The sequence below is a fragment of the Gracilinanus agilis genome, chromosome 1 (genome assembly GCF_016433145.1).
Source record: "Gracilinanus agilis isolate LMUSP501 chromosome 1, AgileGrace, whole genome shotgun sequence".
In the NCBI taxonomy this organism is placed as follows: Eukaryota; Metazoa; Chordata; class Mammalia; order Didelphimorphia; family Didelphidae; genus Gracilinanus; species Gracilinanus agilis.
Genome location: NC_058130.1, coordinates 376,809,976 through 376,829,770, shown reverse-complemented (window position 1 = coordinate 376,829,770; position 19,795 = coordinate 376,809,976). Strand labels below are relative to the sequence as shown.

At 33.7% G+C, this 19,795-nt stretch overlaps 1 protein-coding gene across 2 annotated transcripts in view; it reads right to left on the bottom strand.

The window, feature by feature from the left end:
• The window catches only part of PRKAA1 (protein kinase AMP-activated catalytic subunit alpha 1), a 59,334-nt gene that overhangs the window by 16,022 nt on the left and 23,517 nt on the right, over positions 1–19,795 (bottom strand). Inside the window, exons 5-8 of one of the 2 annotated variants that reach the window (XM_044664160.1) lie at positions 18,376–18,384; positions 9,712–9,856; positions 4,473–4,560; positions 1,821–2,045 (exon numbers count right to left, since the gene is read on the bottom strand). In XM_044664160.1, coding sequence (XP_044520095.1) covers positions 1,821–2,045; positions 4,473–4,560; positions 9,712–9,856; positions 18,376–18,384 — 467 coding nt within the window. The remainder of the gene's footprint in view (positions 1–1,820; positions 2,046–4,472; positions 4,561–9,711; positions 9,857–18,375; positions 18,385–19,795) is intronic. The other variant, XM_044664156.1, reaches the window with a different exon arrangement.

The window sequence follows — 19,795 nt, the reverse complement described above, 5'->3', positions numbered from 1 at the left end:
AGATTGGTAAGAGTGGGCAATGGGGATCAAGTGACTTGCCCAGGGTCACACAGCTGGGAAGTGGCTGAGGCCGGGTTTGAACCTAGGACCTCCTGTCTCTAGGCCTGACTCTCACTCCACTGAGCTACCCAGCTGCCCCTAATGTATTTAATTGCTTCCTCTTATACTACTATTACTAGCATTTCTAGTAAAATAATGATGGTAAGAGAAGACATCCTTGCTTTACTCCTATATTTATTATTTCCATTGAAAATTACATTTGCTTTCAGTTTTGCACATACTTTTATAGATCATAATATAAATGACCCTGATGTGTCTGTGTGTCTGGGCATTTTAGAATGAAGGTGTTATACTATACTATAGGCTTTTTCCCTTAATCTATTTATCTAAATGTGTAATTTGTTTGGTTTGGAGGGGTATGGTTTTGGTGGGTTTTTTTGATGTTTTAAATATGATCTCTATTTTTCCCAGGGCCTTTGACTCTTAATTCTAACACTCCTTCCACTGCACCATAATGCCTTATAGAGAAGCACTGGATTTGGTCCGTAGAATATTAATGAAGTACTTCCTTCTTCCCTTCTTCTATTTCTTTAAGATCTCCTAAAATCTTTACCCTACTTAAATCCTTCCTCTTTCTTCTATCATCCCTCAATTCTACTTATTTCTTTAAACAAAAAAGCTGAAAGCATGTATCCACCCTCAAATCAAGGACTCTTTAATGCACTAAAAGAAATGTTCTATTATTTCGGTTAACACTTTTACTAAAGTCTCATATAAAGCTGTAACTAAGCTCACTATCCAAGACTATATAGCCAAGTATGTCACCATTTTCAAAATCATTCTAATTTTCATCACATTTTTATTGCAATGTTTGTTTGTATGAAGATAAAACCTTGAGATTCTTTTCCAAACTCTCATCAATTCGCAAAAGAATCACAGAATTGTAGAGCTACGAGAGTAGACTGTCCTGGGTTCTTATTTTAAGGATAATAATGGTCTTAAGAGGATATTTAACTGTGCCCTACTGGAAGCTGGTTATGAGAGCTGAACTACTGGCATATCAAAAGAGCTATCAGTTATTAATAGTAGCATCCTACAGAAATGTGTCTCTACACAAATCAGATGAATAGAGGTTCAGTAGGAAGAAAAAAAAGAGATGAGCTGCTGTGTATAAAAGTCAGGATAAGGAGACCCAAAAAAATGATAAACTTCATAAAGAAAAAGAGAGCTAGGAACAAGAAAACACCTACCTTTGGAGAGATCTGGAAGTTAATGGAGGAGTGAAGTGCTGAAGGACAATGAGAATATTTGTTCTTTGCAGAACTGCTTTATGAACTTTGTACATGTAGCAGTCCATGGCACGACCCCATCACAAACTCCCTGCCCAAATAAGGTCCAAAGATTCTCCCTCAGAGGGAGGAAGGTAGCCTAGCCGAAGGGCTTTCCAATGTATCCCTTCATACACCAAGTGATCATGTAAAATCCCTATTAATCTCTTAATTCTCTGAATACTTAAAGTAGATCCAATTCTTTAATTCTAATTCTTGTCTATTTAGATATTATAGTAGCATTTCACAATAAACTCAAGATACTCACTTTCCCTTATAATAAGGGAGCACTAAAAATTACTTTTATCTCTTAAAAAAAGATGACAGTGCTCAATAGAATTTAAATAGAATTATTTCTATTTTAATTAACATTTAATTTACTATTAATTATAATTTAATTATAACAAATAATTAAATATAAGCAATAAATCAACTTTATTTTGTATAAATAATTTCTAAGCCAATTAAGGATACAACAATGCTGCTTTTTACCTGATGTCTTTGATTGTGGCTCTCTTCATAGGATCCACCTGCAGCATATGTTTCAGAAGGCTAATCACAGAAGGATTCAAGTACTGAGGGGTATAAAAGATCCCATCACATATCTTCTTAAAAAGGGTTGGCACATGATCATCATCAAAAGGAAGGGTGCCACATAATAAAGCATAGAGAATAACACCACTACTCCAAATATCTACCTCTGGACCTGCATACAACCTGGAAAAAATATAGCATTAAATGATACCATTAAGTGATATGGAACTCGGCATGTTTAATTAATTATTATCTAAAAGAAAATCACAATTTTAAATTTGTACTGTATGGAAAAAATTAAGATTAGTCAGAAAATGATCTTTATAGTCACACCAAGTAGAACACAATTACTAGCAGTATTCTCAATCTTTAAAACAATGAACATCAATATATAAACTTATTAACTGAATAATTTGGTTCTCTTCACATAATCTCCTGACAAGCCTCCTAAAACTGAGACAAACTGTGACTTAGAAGCATTGTTTTTACTTTAAATTAATGAACAAAGAGCACCAAAGCACACCCTTCAACAATAAAAATTACATCAGTAACACTTCCTAAGTAGGGTTTGTGCTTTGTTTTTTTTTTATTCATGATGACACTCCTAAACTTTTTATAGCCATATTCTCACTTTAGCTCCTTTGTGACCAGACATAGAGTTCCAGGGCAGCTGACCAGGATTAATAATGATAATTATTATTATAAGCACTCATATGGTACTTGATGGTTTACAAAGAGCTTTACAAATATTATCTCATTTTATCCTCACAACTACCCTGATAGATAAATACTATTATCATCTCCTTTCTAGAGATTACAGGTTTAATGGTATTGTTTGTGCTAAAGAAATAAAGAAAAGCTAACTAGCATACAGAGGGACAGAATCTAAGAATTTGGCACCAATAACATGATATTCTAACCATTTCACCTTCAACACAATATATCTTGTCATGAATATATAACCTTATTAGCATAAAGTCAGAATTTAAAAAACATGCTGAATTTATTATTATTAAACTATTAAAACCAGTCATTTTTACCACTTTCTGTTTCATAAGTTATGTTTTTTTTTTCCCAAGAGCAAATGATTAACACTGGGGGATGATTTCTCTCTATTTAAGTCAATAAAGTTTAATTACTCCACTTATCAGAGTATTCTTCCATAAAAGTTAAAAGGTCTTTAAATGTTGCCAGTCATAACTACTATTCATTCTAGGCTTGGCAGAAAGAACCTGTCTAAGGACAGAGAAATAGACTCCAGTAGTATTCCAGACCATAAAATATAACCCATTTTTAATATCATAAAGCCAATTATTTAATGCTAAATGCCCACAATGTCTAAGTTCCAACCACCACTCACTTTCTAAAACAGTCACGATATAACAGACTGCAACAGACAACAGACAAGAGACAACACAAATGAAAGCCAGGGGAAAGGAGTTGGGGATTTTGCACATCATGTTGCTATAAAGAAATGATGAAGCTTGGCAAGTTTAAAATGAGATCCACCTGCATTGTTTAAAGAAGGGCAGTCACACAAACACCATATCTCTATACAAGCTAGGTAGGGATATAAATATTCATACAACTACTCTGCCTCAGGTTCTTCCAGTAGGGAAAAATAATTTTTGAAGTAATCAAAATATTGCTGCAACAATTTTGAAGCTCTAGAACACAAGAGGTCATTGAAATGATCAATCCAGGTTACGAAAATAAAGATATGCATTTTTGATAGGTTACTAAAAAATAATGGGGAAAAAACTAAAGTTTTGCTTCCATGAATTTTAATTACATTGTTTCTCTGTCTTCTAATCTATTAAAATAATAAATTTCATCTAAGTGCAAACATAGCAAAAATCCTTAATATTTAAAGGGGATTGTTTGTTTTTTAATGCTGTGGGACCTATAGACTTAACAGTGGCAGACAGTTTCATAGGATTTATAGTTGGACAGGACTTTACTATTGTTTTACAGATGAACAAACCAAGGTCCACAGAGGATGAAGTGATCTGTCCAAAATTGAATGGAAGGACAATTTAACTGTGATAAGTTTTAATCAACACTTAATGAAATTCCTCTATCAAGTACCATTTTCATAAAGCTTAATTAATGCTCATAAAAATGTTAAGAACTTGAACTTCATTTTTATTTTATTATATTATGACTAAGGAAAATTTTCTAAAACATTATATAGGTCTGCATTTATTATATTCTCATGGCTTAATATTCTTTTCAAAATGTACCATTTTTTCAAGTGTTTTAAGAACATTAGGTTTCTTTCATTAGGGAAAAATAATGAAAACTAAGATATACATATAAAGTATTTATATGAACAGAATTTTAGCTTGTATCTCAATGCATGCTACCAGAAATGGGACTATTAAACTTATTAAGCATGTTCTATAAAACCTTATTGTATCATAAAATAAGGAACATATTACCATATGTTGTAATATACAATATAACTAAAAACATTTCAAGATAACAGATTTGAAGAGGAATGAAAATTCTAATTTCTATCTTCTCCTTCACTGGGAATATGACATTTGTAAACTAACAAAAGTCTAAAGGATAGGGGCTGTAACAACAACAACAAAAAGGAAACACTACCTTCCTGAAATTACTTCTGGTGCAGCATAGTTGGGAGAGCCACAGCTTGTTCTTAAAAATTCGCCATCTGACATCATATTTGAAAGACCTGAAAGTGCACAAAAGCAGCTACTCAAGGATTTCCCAGTGGCACCAAATTGTTTTTTTAACAACTGAGGGTTTGCATTTAACAACTAAAGCTTCATCCTGTACTCTGCTTCAACAAAATCAATTACCACCTCTACCATCCCCAAACATTTAAACATTTAATTATTTCAACATGCAACATGATAAGTTTTACCTTGAATGTAAGGCTAGTATTTAAATAGCATACATGTAAGCTAATGGTTATTTTGGTTAATAGGACACACTGTGTATACAAAAAAAAATTATCAATCAAGAAAAGACCAGAAAAACAGGAATCTAGAAAAGCTGAATATAAGAAAGGAAATTCAAATAAATCTATTAACCTTGACCTGGTTCTTATAAGAAACTATATAACTCTCAGTGATGTCATCAGTTTCCATGCATTTAATTATTATCATCTTTATGATCCAGATCTATTCCTTAAGACCTGTATCACCAAGGGACAAGTACAACTGAATGTCCTATAGGTTGTTTTTTTTTTTAATTTAATATGTCTAAAATTGAAATCATTTTCCCCACAAACCCACCCCTCTTCTGCACTACTATTCTTCAGTTCACAGAAGTCCAAAATGTTGGTCATCCCACATTCTTCACCTCATGTAGCAAATCATTTGCCAAGTCTTGTAATTCTAACTCCACGGTATCTTTCAAACTTGAACCCTTTCTCTCCAACTCTAAGAACATATCCTAAATCAAATCCCCTTTCTCCTGGTCTCACTGCTTTAAGTATCTCCCCACTCTGATCTACCTGCTACACAGCTGTCAAAGTGATACTGCTAAGGCACGTATCTGACCATAATGGTAACTCCAGTGACTCTCTATTAACTTTAGAATCTGTCTGACATTTAATTTTCATCACAAATTGGCTGCAATCTATCTTTCCAGGTTTATCCTGAACTACCCCCCTTTCTGTCCCCTGAGGTCTAGCCAGATTGGGCTTCTAGTTGTTTCTCACACATGATATGCAATCTCCAGCCACCCTGACTTTTCACAGGCTGTGACCCTCATGCCCAGAATGTACTGCCTCTTTGCCTCAGACTCCTAGAATCCTGATTCCTTTTTTTAAAAAATCCTCACCTTCTGTCTTAAAATCAATACTAAGTATTAGTTCCAAGGAGGAAGAGTAGTAAGGGCTAGGCAATGTATGGTTAAATAACTGGCCCAGGGCCACACAGCTAGGAGTAACTAAGGCTAAATCTGAACCTAGGACCTCCCATCTCCAGGCCTGGGTCTCAATCAACTGAGCCACCTCACTGCCCCAATCCTGTTTCCTTTAAAGCTCATTTCAAATTTCCACATGAAGCCTAACTGCTATTCAGCCTACACAATTTGTATTTTATTGTAGTATCTTTATAAATGTTTTGTTCTATTAGACTACAAACTCCATGAGGACAAGGATTTTTTCTAATCTAAATCTGATATATCTCTCTCCTGCTCTGGGTAGCATACTATACTTATATTAACTGTTTTGAATTAACTGAAATACAAGGAAATAAAGTAATTTCCCACACAAAAACAATGGTCCAATTTATAGCTATTAATCAAGGTTATTATTATTAGACTCAGAGTTGGAAGAGAACTCAGAGATGGCTATTCTGAACAATACCAGAATACAATGAACATACCCAACAAATGATTACCCAGCTTCTACTTACAAACCTCCTATGAAGGGAACATGCTATTTTCCAAGAATATGCATTCCACTTCAAGATAGCTCTAACTGTTAGGAATTTTAAACAGAGGGTAAACTTCAGTTTCTATAATTTTCTTCTATGGCTTCTAGGAATGTATTCTAGGGCCAAGCAGAACAAATACAAGGGCTCTTCCACATAATGACCCTTTCTTATAATTGAAGATAGTCATATTTCCCTTAGGCCTTCTCTTTTCCAGTTTCAACTAACTTTTGTTCTGTGAATCAATCACTGTAAGGCAAGGGGTACAGTGCCACATTCATGCTACCTATGCTCAACTGTATAGATTTCAACTTGATGTCCATCAGAAAACATGACACCCAAAAGTGAAGTCTCTGTATTGTCTGACCCACACAAATCTAAACAATCATCTCCATCACAATGTGGACAATACCAGATCTTGCCATACTCGGGATAAGTTTGGACTTCCCTAACTGGCACTCAAAGTTCTTCTACAAAACTGATTCAACTGTCTTTTACATCTTTTTTCATATTCAGTTCCATTCATTCACTCTATCCCAAAAAGATTGCTTTCTTATTTCTTACCTGCCTGGCCTTGCTCACACTGTTACATCATCACTTAATTTTTTAAAAAACCTTTACCTTATGTCTTAGAATCAATACTAAGTATTGGTTCTGAGGCAGAAGGGTGCTAAAGGCTAGGCAATGGGAGTTAAGTGACTTGCCCAAGATCAAAAAGCCCAAGACCACAAAGTCTAAGGCTAGATTTGAACCTTCTGTCTCCAGACCTGGCTCTCTATCTACTAAGTCACCTAGTTGTTCTCCTCACTTGACTTTTAAAGCTTTATAGTTCAAAACTAAAGAAAATGCTTGAGCATCCTCTTCGATTTAAATGTTTTCTTCCATAAAATCAATCATTAACAATAAGGCACTCTTTGCAATAAATGAGTCTCTCAAAAATGGTAACACATTTTGACAGAAACAAGACATATACCCTATTCTATCTATGACTTTCCCTTTCAAATTTCTGTAATTTTTTTTAAATAGCTTTATCTAATCAAAATTATTTCAAACAATACTCTTCATGTTTCAAAGTTTTAAATAATTTAATTCCATTTAATAACCTTGCCATATAAGCTTCCTTCTATGTTCTCAATGGGTAAAGACATGAGAATAAAAAAGTTGCTTCCTTTCTCTTACATCAAATGTGGCCATCAAAAAAAACCAAACACTTAATACTCAAAGATCTGTCCATTAATCTTCCTCCTATTTCCATAGAACACAAATTCTCATATTCTCTCTCTCTCTGTCTCTGTCTCTGTCTCTGTCTCTCTCTCGCTCTCTCTCTCTCTCTCTCTCTCTCTCACACACACACACACACACACACCCTTATTAACACTGCTTTCTATTTTATGAAATATAAAACTTTAAGTGTCTACTATGCATACACCACTGTGAGAGTTTGGAAATGCAAAATTGAAAGGACACAGTCCTTGTCTTCAAGGAATTTACACTCTAAGAGACAGATAAGACATCAAGACAGATACCTATGATATACATAATAGGACACACTAAGTATATAAAACTTAAAAAATAAAATGCTATGTAAGAACTGAAGAGGAAGACTGTTACTAATAGCAAAAAATAGGAGAAACTTCATAAAAAAGGTGGCATTGAGTGGGGCAATTTGAAAGGATGAGTAAGAATTTAACGAGCAAAGAAAGCAGACACTATAAACATCTGAGTACAGGCATGAGTGCAATGAGTGTTCAGGAGACACAGAGTTACCACCTCCATGCTTTTTATACTAACAAATCCTAATTCTTACCCTTTCCCAAAGTCTAAAACACATTCCTTTCTTCCCCATTTCTTAACTTTCACTGCAAGGCTCAGATACCAAGTAATCCATGACTCCTGAATTTCCAGGTTAAAAGAGTCAGTATCTGGCTGGCTGGCTAGCTGTCTCGAAGCGCACACGTACGTGTGTGTGTGTGTGTGTGTGTGTGTGTGTGTGTCTGTCTGTCTGTCTGTCTGTCTGTCTGTCTGTCTTTAGAATTTAGCTGAAACATGAAAGAAAACAAATATGAATTAACTGGAAAGGTAGAACCGTCACAGGATGTTGAAAGCCTTGAATACCAGGAAGGGAATGTGAGCTTACTTGGGAGGCAATAGAGAAAATCTGAGTAGGAATGCTTATAACCAAATATTATAAGAAAATTATTTTGCTCATAAAATGAAGGCTAGATTGTGGGGTGGGAGGAGGGAAATGGAAAAAAAGACTAATTAGGAAGCTACTGGAACAGTCCAGACAGATGGTAATGAGTGCTTGTATAACAGGAGTAACAGTGGGAATCAAGAGGAAGAGTTTGACTTCAATGATGTTGAAGAGATGAAATTGATAAGATATAATTAATTACATGTTAACAATAACATCCACTGCACATTGTGTTGTCTGTTGTATAATGCTACAAATTATTTATGTGAGAATATAGTACACTGGAATATATGTAAGTTACCTAAAGAAAACATCAGTGTACAGTTATTAAACGAAGAATGAGCACCATACTTCATTTATGTAAATTATTTTTAGAATTAAAGTTTTTTTCTGTAGAGAAAAATATTAGAAGACAATCTCAGCAGAATTATCATGGTAAAACATGATGCTACAAAAGTATACAATTCATCACTCCATCAATTTAGAATTCACTTTTTAAAAACTTTTAAATAAAGCCACATGAGCACCCCAACAGATAACTGTACGAAATAGATTTTTAAAATTTTTATACACCAGATTGTTTAAAGTGATGCATACTGGGAGTCCCAAAAATCTTGGTGCCATTTTAAGCTTTAATAATTTAATAGCTTAAAATTGCACTAAGACTTTTGGGACACCCTGTATAACTGTTTACTGTAAAAAAAAAGTTAAAATAAAAGATTATTGAACTAAAAATTGTTAAGAAATTTGTCAAGCAGAACATTTCTAAGCAAGTACTGAACAAAAGAAAGTCAAAGCAAACTGGATTATTTTCTCCACTATCTGTATCAACAATGAGAAAATTCCCACAATTAAGTAGGAAAATTATTTAAAAGGCTACATGAGATAAATAACTGAATATGACATAACAGTGTACATAGTTTAAAATATTTTCAAAGCAATACAAGAAAAAATGGGAAATGAATGTTAATTATATTTATTTCACAACCTTTGCATTTTTTGCAAACATGATTTATGTTTATGTAATTTATAGATTCTACTGTCAATATTCAATCTAAGTTCTTAAGAGTTATAAAAAGCAAATGGTAGGAGAGAAAACTCCTTTGACTCCTTTCTGATGTCTTAATTGGTTGGCAAATGAGGAGATAGTCTTGGATAACTGGTGTAATACTTTGAATGAATAAAGGTCATCTAAAATAACAGATAAATGCCAGAGTCAACATTTTGAATTTTAAAACATTCTTACCAAAATCAGCTATCTTTGCATTCATATGTGCATCAAGCAATACATTTTCAGGTTTCAAATCTCTATGGACAACCATGTGTCGATGACAATAATCCACACCAGAAAGGATTTGTTGGAATAAACGCCGACTCTCTTTTTCATCCAGCTAAAGAAAAGGAGAAAAGCATTTTATGCACAAGACTGGAAAGAAAATTACCAAGTACATGAATCCTCCTATATATACCTCCTATTAGCAGACACATTAATAATTTCAAGGGAACTCAAAAAACATTATTCAACATCTATAATAAAAGCAATGTGCCATCCCAATGTTGGAGATACAAAGATCAAAACAATGTCTCTGGTCTCCCTGAGCTTACAACTTAGCAAGAGAAAGTGTTAACAGGTTCCATTCATTATTTATAAACTGATTTCTTCACAACTACCATTGGACAGACACTGATTCTAGCAGTCATGGCTACTAAATTGCTCCATGAATAAAACTATACATCCAGCTCTGATGAACTCTGACCCTTTCTCTACAGCTGTTATTCCATATCTCTTCTCCTTACAAGTCCCTAATGCCACCTTCACATTCTTCTCTCCAAAAGATAACTTTGCTTCTTACTTTACTAACGATCAAGGATACATGCATGCTTTTTGTAGTGATAAACCCCAATTCTTTCTCTCCTCCAACACCTAGAACTCATTCCTTTCTTCTGTTAACTTTCAGAATCTTTCTCTAACTTCATGGCTCAGATGCCAAGTAATCCATGATACTCTCTCTCCGAAATTTCCTGGAGCTTTCTGGCTAGATCCCCTTTGAACAATCACTCCCTTCTTTGTGTTGTCTGTGTATGTGTCACAGCTCATGATACAATGAATTACCTTAAGGTCAAGGTGCTATCATTTTATCTTTTTATTTCAGCTCTTCATAAATTACCCTTTTCACAACAGAAATTTAATTATCTAATTCTTTTTTAAATGTTTATATATTTTAACATAACTTTCATTTCCAAATCTCACTCCTCTGTTTCAGAATCCTTTGTAACAATTTCTTTAAAAGAAACAAAAATACAATTGAGCAAAACCAATTAGTTTACCCAATTCAATTGGATAATAAGCTACTAAGTTTCCCCAATTCCAAAATAAATAAATGTAATATGACAATACTTGTGCTATAAAGAAAGTGTAATTAAGCTGTTCTTTTTCAGATATAAAAATTTGAAATAATACTCTGATTTGAATTTTCAAGGCATCTAAACTTTTTTTCTGATCCTGCCACCGATACATTTTTAGAATATTACTTAATGTTGGTGTCTTCACTATTGTTTACAAAACAGTAATAATGTTTAACCCCATCATCTTTAAGGATATGTTAATAAATCTGCTTTGAAATTGGCAAAGTATTATAAGCTCAAAATTAAAATATAAGCATAATAAGAGTGAACAGTTCTCCATGATCTTATTTGGTAATGGTATTGTTTACTGTGTACCACTATTATACATTTAATAACATAATTAAACAAATCTCATGTCACTAAATAATTTATTAAACTTGTCCACATGTCTGAGATCAGCATTAATTTGAGTTAAGCAATAACAAAGAATGATTTATATTTACTTTAATAGTGAAAAGTAAAAACAAACAATAAGTAAAACTTTATTCCTTACTTCATCAAGGAAGCAGCAAGTTGATGAGAAGGAATTTTGTGAATATGATAAAATGTTCTTTCTCTATAACATTGACTCTATGGCCAAAATATTCACATAAACACTAGATCCCCTTGGATTTCACTAAACTTGCAATTGATTAAAATGTTTTACCCAAAATTAAGAGAAACCAAAATAATCAAAACAGTTGGGGCAAAATCATACATTTGTATTATTGACAAAATTAAGTGAAGCAATACACTATGCTGTGGGGCAAAAAAAAACCTACACTACCAAAGTCAGGAAAATAACTGTGGATGAGATCCTTTCAAAGTAAGGATTACTTCCAAACAAGAGATATAGAACATTTCAAGATATAAAATGAATAATTTTGATTATATTAAATTAGAAAGGGTTTGTACAAACAAAACCAATGCAATGAAGATTAGAAGGGAAGCAACAAACTGGGGGGGGGGGATTTATAACAAATTTCTCTGATAAGAGCCTCATTTCTCAAATACATAAAGAACCAAGTCAAATTATAAGAATCTAAGTCATTCCCCAATTGAAAAATGAAATCAAAGCTATCAATAATCATATGAAAAAAATGTTCTAAATCCCTCCTGATTAGAGAAATGCAAATCAAGCAACTCTGAGGTACCACCTCACACCTTTCAGATCAGCCAATATGACAGTAAAGGAAAATAATAAATGTTAGAGGGAATGTGGCAAAATTGGGACACTTATGCATTGCTGGTGGAATAGTGAATTGATCCAACCATTCACCAACAATTTGGAATTATGGGCTATAAAAGGGCTATAAAAAAATGCATACCTTTTGATCCAACTATTAATACCACTACTAGGTCTATATCCCAAAGAGATGAAAACAAAAAAAGGACCTATTTATACAAAAATATTTACAGCTTCACTTTTTGTTGTGGCGAAGAATTGGAAACTAAAGGGATATCCCTTAATTGTAGAATGACTGAACAAAATGTGGAATAGGAGGCTGATGGAATACTCTTGTGCTATAAGAAATGATAAACAGGATGATTTCAGAAAGAACTGGAAAGACCTACATGAAAACTGATACAGAGTGAAATAAGCAGAACCAGGAGAATATTATACATTATACATAGTAACTGAAATGTTGTCAAATATGACAGATTTTGCTACTAACAGCAATATAGGACAATTCTGAGGGATTTAGGAAAAAGAATGTTATCCACTTCCAGAGAAAGAACTGTTGCAGTAAATAAATGCAGATGAAAACATGTGATTTATCACTCATTTATCTGGGTATATGATTTGAGGCTTGGATTTTATAGGATTATTCACTTACAAAAATGAATAATATGGAAATGTTTTGCATGATAATATTATATAACAGTAATTCTCAAAGTGGGAGCCACCGTCCCCTGGGTGGGTGCTGCAGCGATCCAGTGGGGTGGTGATGGCCACAGGTGCATTTGGGGGAGGTGAATAACTGTAAGGGAGCGCTAAGTAGTATTTTCTCTGGAAAGAGGGTGGGAGGCCAAAAAAGTTTGGGAACCACTGCTATATAACACGGACTTAATTGCTTGTCAGCTCCAGGAGAGGGAAGGGAAGAAGGGAGGGAAACATTAATCATATAATTTTTGAAAACTTAGATGGAAATGTGTTATTAAAATAAAATAAAGATTAAAAAAACAGAAGGGGGAAGGAAAAAAAGTAAGAATTACTTGAGAAAGAACTCCTTTTTGTACAAGAACTGCTGGGAAAATTGAAGAGTAGTTTGGGAAAAATATCATACCATGTAAAATAAATTTCAAATGGATACGAGATGCAAATAGAAAAGTTCCTTTTTTTAACTCAGCAAAGTGGAAGGAATGCTTTTTCAAAGCTAAGGTTAGTGGGAGAATGTTTAATCAAACAAGAAACAGAGAAGAACATAGAAAATAAAATGTACAATTTCAATTTCCTAAAAATTTGTTTAAAAATTCACACAACAAAACAATAAAGCTACAATAAGGGAAACTATAAACTAGAAAAAAATAGCATGTGAACAAATTATTCACAAAAGGTAAATTTAGAAGCTACACAAAAGATTTTTCTAAATTCCTGATAAGAGAATGAAAATTAAAACAACTCTGAGCTTTCAACACACCCCAAGCAAACTGGCAAAAATGACAAAGGATTAAATAGTCAATGTTGAAAGGCCTGCAGGAAGACAGGGAGGCTGACAGCTGGGAGCTATAAACTGTTTAACCCATTTTAACAAACAATTTGGAATTATGGAGGGGGAAAATAACTAAAATAAACTTTCACTTATAGATCCAACTACTAGGTATATGTTTTCCATTGAGATAAAAATAGAAAGCTCCCATTTATATAACCAAAACATCCATAGAAGCATTCTTCGTGAAGACAAAGAACCAGACACAAAGTGGATTCTCTTCAAATGGGAAATAGGGATATGAATGTAATGGAATATTATTGTGAAAAAAAAGAAAAGACAAATATGAGAAATTCAATGAAATGATAGGAGGTTGGAAGTAAACAGAAGCAGGAAAATAACATGCACGACAACAGAAATAGAAAAAACAATAAAATAAAACTTGAATACTGTAGAGAGACCAAGTCTAACACCAGAGGAGACATAAATATGTATTTCTCTCTTTCCAGTAAAGAGATTAAAAAATATTAATGTGGAATACATCACCTATCTTAGGTAGATAGATCTTACTAAATTGGCTTGGTGTTTTTTAATCTGTTACACAAGGAGACTTGTAACAAAGGAGATGAAGGAGAGGCATACTGAAAAATAGATATCATGTTAAAAAAATACTTTTTTAAAGTAACCATATTGGGGGGTGGCAGGGAACAATGTTTATATAGTCCAGTTACTCTAAGTAACTAAGGGCCTAGGGTTCATAAATTCAATATACCTTTAAAATAAAAAAAAAAAGAATGTTATACAATGTTATAAAGGAAATTGAGATGGTACTTTCACTATGAAAACATTGCTGGTTAGAGTTTAATTACATTATCTACTGCTCTTATTATGCCTTTTTATGATGCATCAGTAGTCCTCAGCCAACTTATTAAAGAAAGGATGCTTTTCTTAAAGCACATAACAGGGAACAGATGGTATCTGTGGACTAAAATCTGTACATTTAAGGGGAAAGCAAACATTTTTAAAAGATTAATTTTTTTCCCTCTCTGATTTTATGAGCATAATTCTGCTACTCTGTGGCACACTTTCCACTAACTATAGCATATGAAATGGGAAGTGCTACCATGTGTAGTCAGTGTGAGAGTTTGTTTTAACTGTACTCCTTGGTTCTACTGGGGGGAAGAGATTGGGAAATCAACATTATTGGGTATCTTTAAAAGCATCAACAAGCTATTGTTTTTTGAAGATGTTCTACAGAATATTTAGATGAAAAGGTTTCTTATTTATATGGGAAAGTGATATTACTTACTAATTCAGAAAATAATTGTTTTAAGATGACCAGAAAGAGTAATGATATTTTTCACTAGTGCATATATTCATTAGTCTTTTATTATATACATTATTTCTAATCGAAATGCAGAAATGCTAAATATATGTTACAAAATATAGTAAACATATGTTCTATGCTTATTTAAAAAAAAACTTTATACAATAACTCATGCCATCAAAAATCTTTATGGAAGTTTTCAGGTTCATTAATGTTTTGCTTCCTGTTTTGTCACATTTCCTAGCTTAATAAAATTTTTCTACTAACTTACTTGTGATAGCTACTGACTGTTGAATCATGATGCGCCATTTAATAAATAAGCTAGTAACCACTCTTACAGGGAATTTATGTATACTTAAATAGACTAATGTGCTAAATGTTCTAAACAGTCTTTCACATCTTAAATTCTATGAAGTTTAAAAGTAGCAATAGTAACAATCCAAGTAGGAGTTTACTTTGAAAGAAGAAAAAAAAATAATTATGATGACCTTTCCCTAAAAAGATTATCAATCCTTAGATATAATTACACTCTAAAATATTTTAAAATGGCCATTCATTTTTTTAAAATAACATGAAAAAAGTCACTCTCCTAAGAACTCCATGTGAGGAGTTAAGTAACTGCAAAATATCTATTTAAACTCAATGGAATTATGCATCAGCTACAGGGGGTGAAGGGGTTTGAGAGGGAAAGAACATGAAACATGTAACTATGGGAAAATATTCAAAATAAAAAATTTTAAATATGTATATATTTTTAAAATGGAAGTTATGTTATATGGATCAGAAAGCTGGAGAGTGACGAGCGCTAACACCAACAAACTCCAGGTCTTTGTTAACAGATGTCTACGTCACATCTTGAACATCAGATGGCCTGAAAAGATCTCCAATGCTAGTCTCTGGGAAAGAACAATCCAGTATCCCATTAGTCAGGACATAAAGAAACGTAAGTGGAGATGGATAGGACATACGCTATGAAAACCGGAAGACAACGTAGCCAGACAAGCATTGAGCTGGAACCCTTCAGGGAGGAGGAAAGTTGGAAGACCAAAACAGACCTGGCGAAGATCTGCTGAAAATGAAACAAAAACGGTCGGAATGACATGGGCCCAGCTGGGGGAAGTTGCCCAGAACAGAGTCCGTTGGCGTGAGATGGTTGCAGCCCTATGCTCTTAAAGGAGTCAACAGGAATATTAAAGTTATACAGAGAAAAGAATGAAACATACAATGGGGGGAAATATTTGTAAAGGTAAGCTTCGAAAAGGAAAGGCAAAATAAACACTGATTCCACTAAACATTCAATAAACATCTACTATAATATATACAGGATGAGACAGTAGGGAAGCAAAGATAAAATTAGACATATGTCCATAAAATTTGAAATTGGATATGAAAATCAAAATATGAAATTTAGACAATATTGTCTAATTGCTGCATGTTGGTTTTAGACAAATTACCTAAACACTTTATGTCTCAGTTTCCTCATCTGAAACAGAGGATGAACCCTACTTCACAATTACTATGAAGATCAAATGACAGGGGGTAGCTAAGTGGCTCAGTAGACTGAAAGCCAGGCCTAGGGGCAGGAGATCACTGTGTGACCCTGGGCAAGTCACTTAACCCCCATCATCTCATCCTTACCATTCTTCTCCCTTAGAACCAACACAGAGTATTGTTCTTAAGATGGAAGATAAGGATTAAAAAATAAGTCAAATGAAAAGAAAAACAAAAACACCTTTTAAAACTATAAAAGTTCCTTTTTAAAAATCTTGTTATGTTTTATTTTATCTTCTTCACTTCCAAAAAGTCTAAAGAGTTAGCCATTAAAATAATTTTTAAAGATATAAAAGGTAGAAACAAAAAAAGGAAAAGAAAATGCTGATTCTAAAACATGACAAAGAAAAAATTATAATTTATCATAATTAAAAAGCCAAGGTTTTCTTCTTAGTATTTTTTAACCTCAATCTTAATTTTAAAAATCAAATATGTTTTGAGAATGGAAACAAGTAACACGTGGAATAAAAGGGCTGGATACTTTGCATGAAAAAAGGAACATCTAGATGTACATACATGAACAGACATACATATACAAATGTATATGATTTACTAACTTAAATATGAGGACACTGGCCAAAGTTACCACATTAAAATTAGTATACCATAATAATACCTGAATTGATTCCTTGTGTTTTGGCTATTTGAACCGTCTATCAATGAAACTACAAATTTAAAAGTTTTAATTTCTATATATATAAAGAAAATAGAACTAATTGATGTTGGGAAATGAAGTCTTTGGATACTGACACATAGTAAGCACAATAATTTCTAATCACAACACTGATCTACTAAGTAAAAAGGAAATACACATATTCTAAAAATATTAATGGCTAACTATGCTAATATGTCTACTATTGACCTCTGAATAAGTATACTGACTTATGTCAAATATCTAGTTTAAGCACTTACCCAAAAGAGTGAAAACACTACATTCAGAATCTGGAGTACTAAAGGCAAAATCTGAAGTCTACCACTTACCACCTCTGTTGACATGTCAAGTATCTGCCTTAGTTTCCTCTTACGATGAATGCAGATATTACTTACCTTCCTTCACTATTTCCAGGATACAATTTAATTCAACTCACTAAGCATTCATAAAGTGCCTAAAATGAGTCAAAGCACTGGGGATTCAAAGACAAAAAGAAAACACTCCTTGCCTATAAGGAATTCACCAGGAGTGATAAGAGATGTGCATCAACTCTGAAGAGCAGAATGCCCTACATAAATATAAAATATTAGATTAAACCACTGATTAATTTTCTTTAGATTGGGAAGGAGCTGTGTATAACAGAAATTATACTAGATTTGTAGTTAAATGTCCTCCTGGATTCTAGTCCTAATTGTATGATTACAAAGTAGCTGAGCAGGGATTTAGTTAAAAATAAAATTAAAAACTCAATTTCCTTGTGTATAAAATAGATATTTAGGGGCAGCTGGGTAGCTCAGTGGAGTGAGAGTCAGGCCTAGAGACAGGAGGTCCTAGGTTCAAACCCGGCCTCAGCCACTTCCCAGCTGTGTGACCCTGGGCAAGTCACTTGACCCCCATTGCCTAGAAGGTCGAAATTCGAACTCTAAATCTTCCAGATAGCCTAACGATAGCCATGCCTGCTTTTTGGCCATCTGGCTCAGCTCTTTTGAGCACTTTTTTAAAAAAGGAAAGTGACTTTCCTTGCCATGCTTTTGCTAAATGCAAGAGCACGTTTTTGCCTCCAGTGGGACTCAGCCGGCCAGTCCAGCCCAAGCCACCTTGGGCGGGAGGTCAGGCCAGCCGATTCGGGCTTTTAGCTTTAAACTAAAACGCCAGAGAGCCCAGCCAGTTTAGTCTGCCGTTGATCTCCATTCCTACTGCTGATCTCCTGACTACAAGCCTGCCAGCGTTCCAGTCTCTGTGATCGCCGCTTTTCTTGCCTCTGGTGCTGCTGATCCTGCTAATTCCACTCCAGAACCCCGAGCCCCAACAGCGATGACCTGCCGCCTTTGCTGAGATCGAGACCTCCAGAGACTGCTTCAGCTCTGATGCAAACCATTTGGGTAGTATATTCCCCTTTTTCCCTATTTCTAGCCTTCCACGTGTTTCTCTAAAGACCTAATTTAGGCAACCCCAACCCACACAGACTCTACACGTGGGTAGTTTTCCTGAGCTTTTCTCTAACCCCAAGCCCACGTGGACCTAGCATCTGAACCTCTCAGGCGCTTGGCCTATTCAAACTTTTGCGATTATTAAAAAAACTGAACTTAGGGGAAGCCTATTCACCCCATACCTGCTCAGAACTTTGAACTGATAGCAAAGACTGGTGATAAAAAAAAAAAAAAAAAAAAAAAAAAAAAAAAAACCTTAAACTCAGCAGAACTCAATCAAAAGAACCTTAAATTGAAACCAGGGGTGAACTTTTAAAAACCTCGGAACTGAATGAGCTTTATTTCTGTTTTAAAAAGACTGTATCTTAATGTATATTGCTAATTACTTTTGTAAATTAATCTTGCTTATTTCGTTGATTTTCCTGTTGCACTGAATCATTTTACGCTAATGAAGTTACTGCTTATGATGTTATTATATTTACTAATTTACTTAAACGCTTACTGTATGAGAAACAATGTGGTTATATGTAGCACCTATGAACATCTTATAGAGCACGTGTCTTTAAAATTTATTCTGTCTTGGTAATTGCAAAGAACCTTGAAGGTTTCCATGCTTTAAATATTACCTTGTAATTTTACAAGAGATCTTTTAACTTTTACTTTAAATCCTTAAGAATTGTTGTCTTAAAGGATAAAGCTTTTATATATTTTATTATAAGAGATATTATTGCCTTAAATGGGTAGAAGCATTCCTATCCAGGATTTTTTTTTAAAAACAGGAAGCCAAGGAGCTCCTGTATATTCTTATCTGAGGATGATTATACCAGAAGGTTTCTTTTTTAAATATCACATTTTGCTATGGAAGCAATAACAGCATTTGCCAAGGGTTACAGGTTGTAACAAGTATATGATTTTAAACATCACTGTTTATTGTTTAAAATGTGCTATTGGAAATAATGGTACTCTATTTGAATGTGCATTGTGAATCTGCTTTTTGTAAGATCCATTTACACTCACAAAATGAAAACCTCATTTTTGGGTTACAAAACCCTTCTAATTCTAAGCTATATATATATATATATTTTTGATTTTTGAAATATTTTTCTAATGAGAAATTGATTTTTCCTTTTTATCATCTTGTACTGGAAGTACATATATAATCATTATTTATCTTTTTTCTAATTCTACAGCAAATACCTGAGCCTATAGGACTGTGATTTAAATGCCTCTCTGATTCCAGAAGGGAATATGAAAGCCATTAATAGTGCTAAAGAAAGCACATGGTCAGAGACTTGACTGACTAAAATCTGCTTGGAAATAGCAGTTCTATGCCA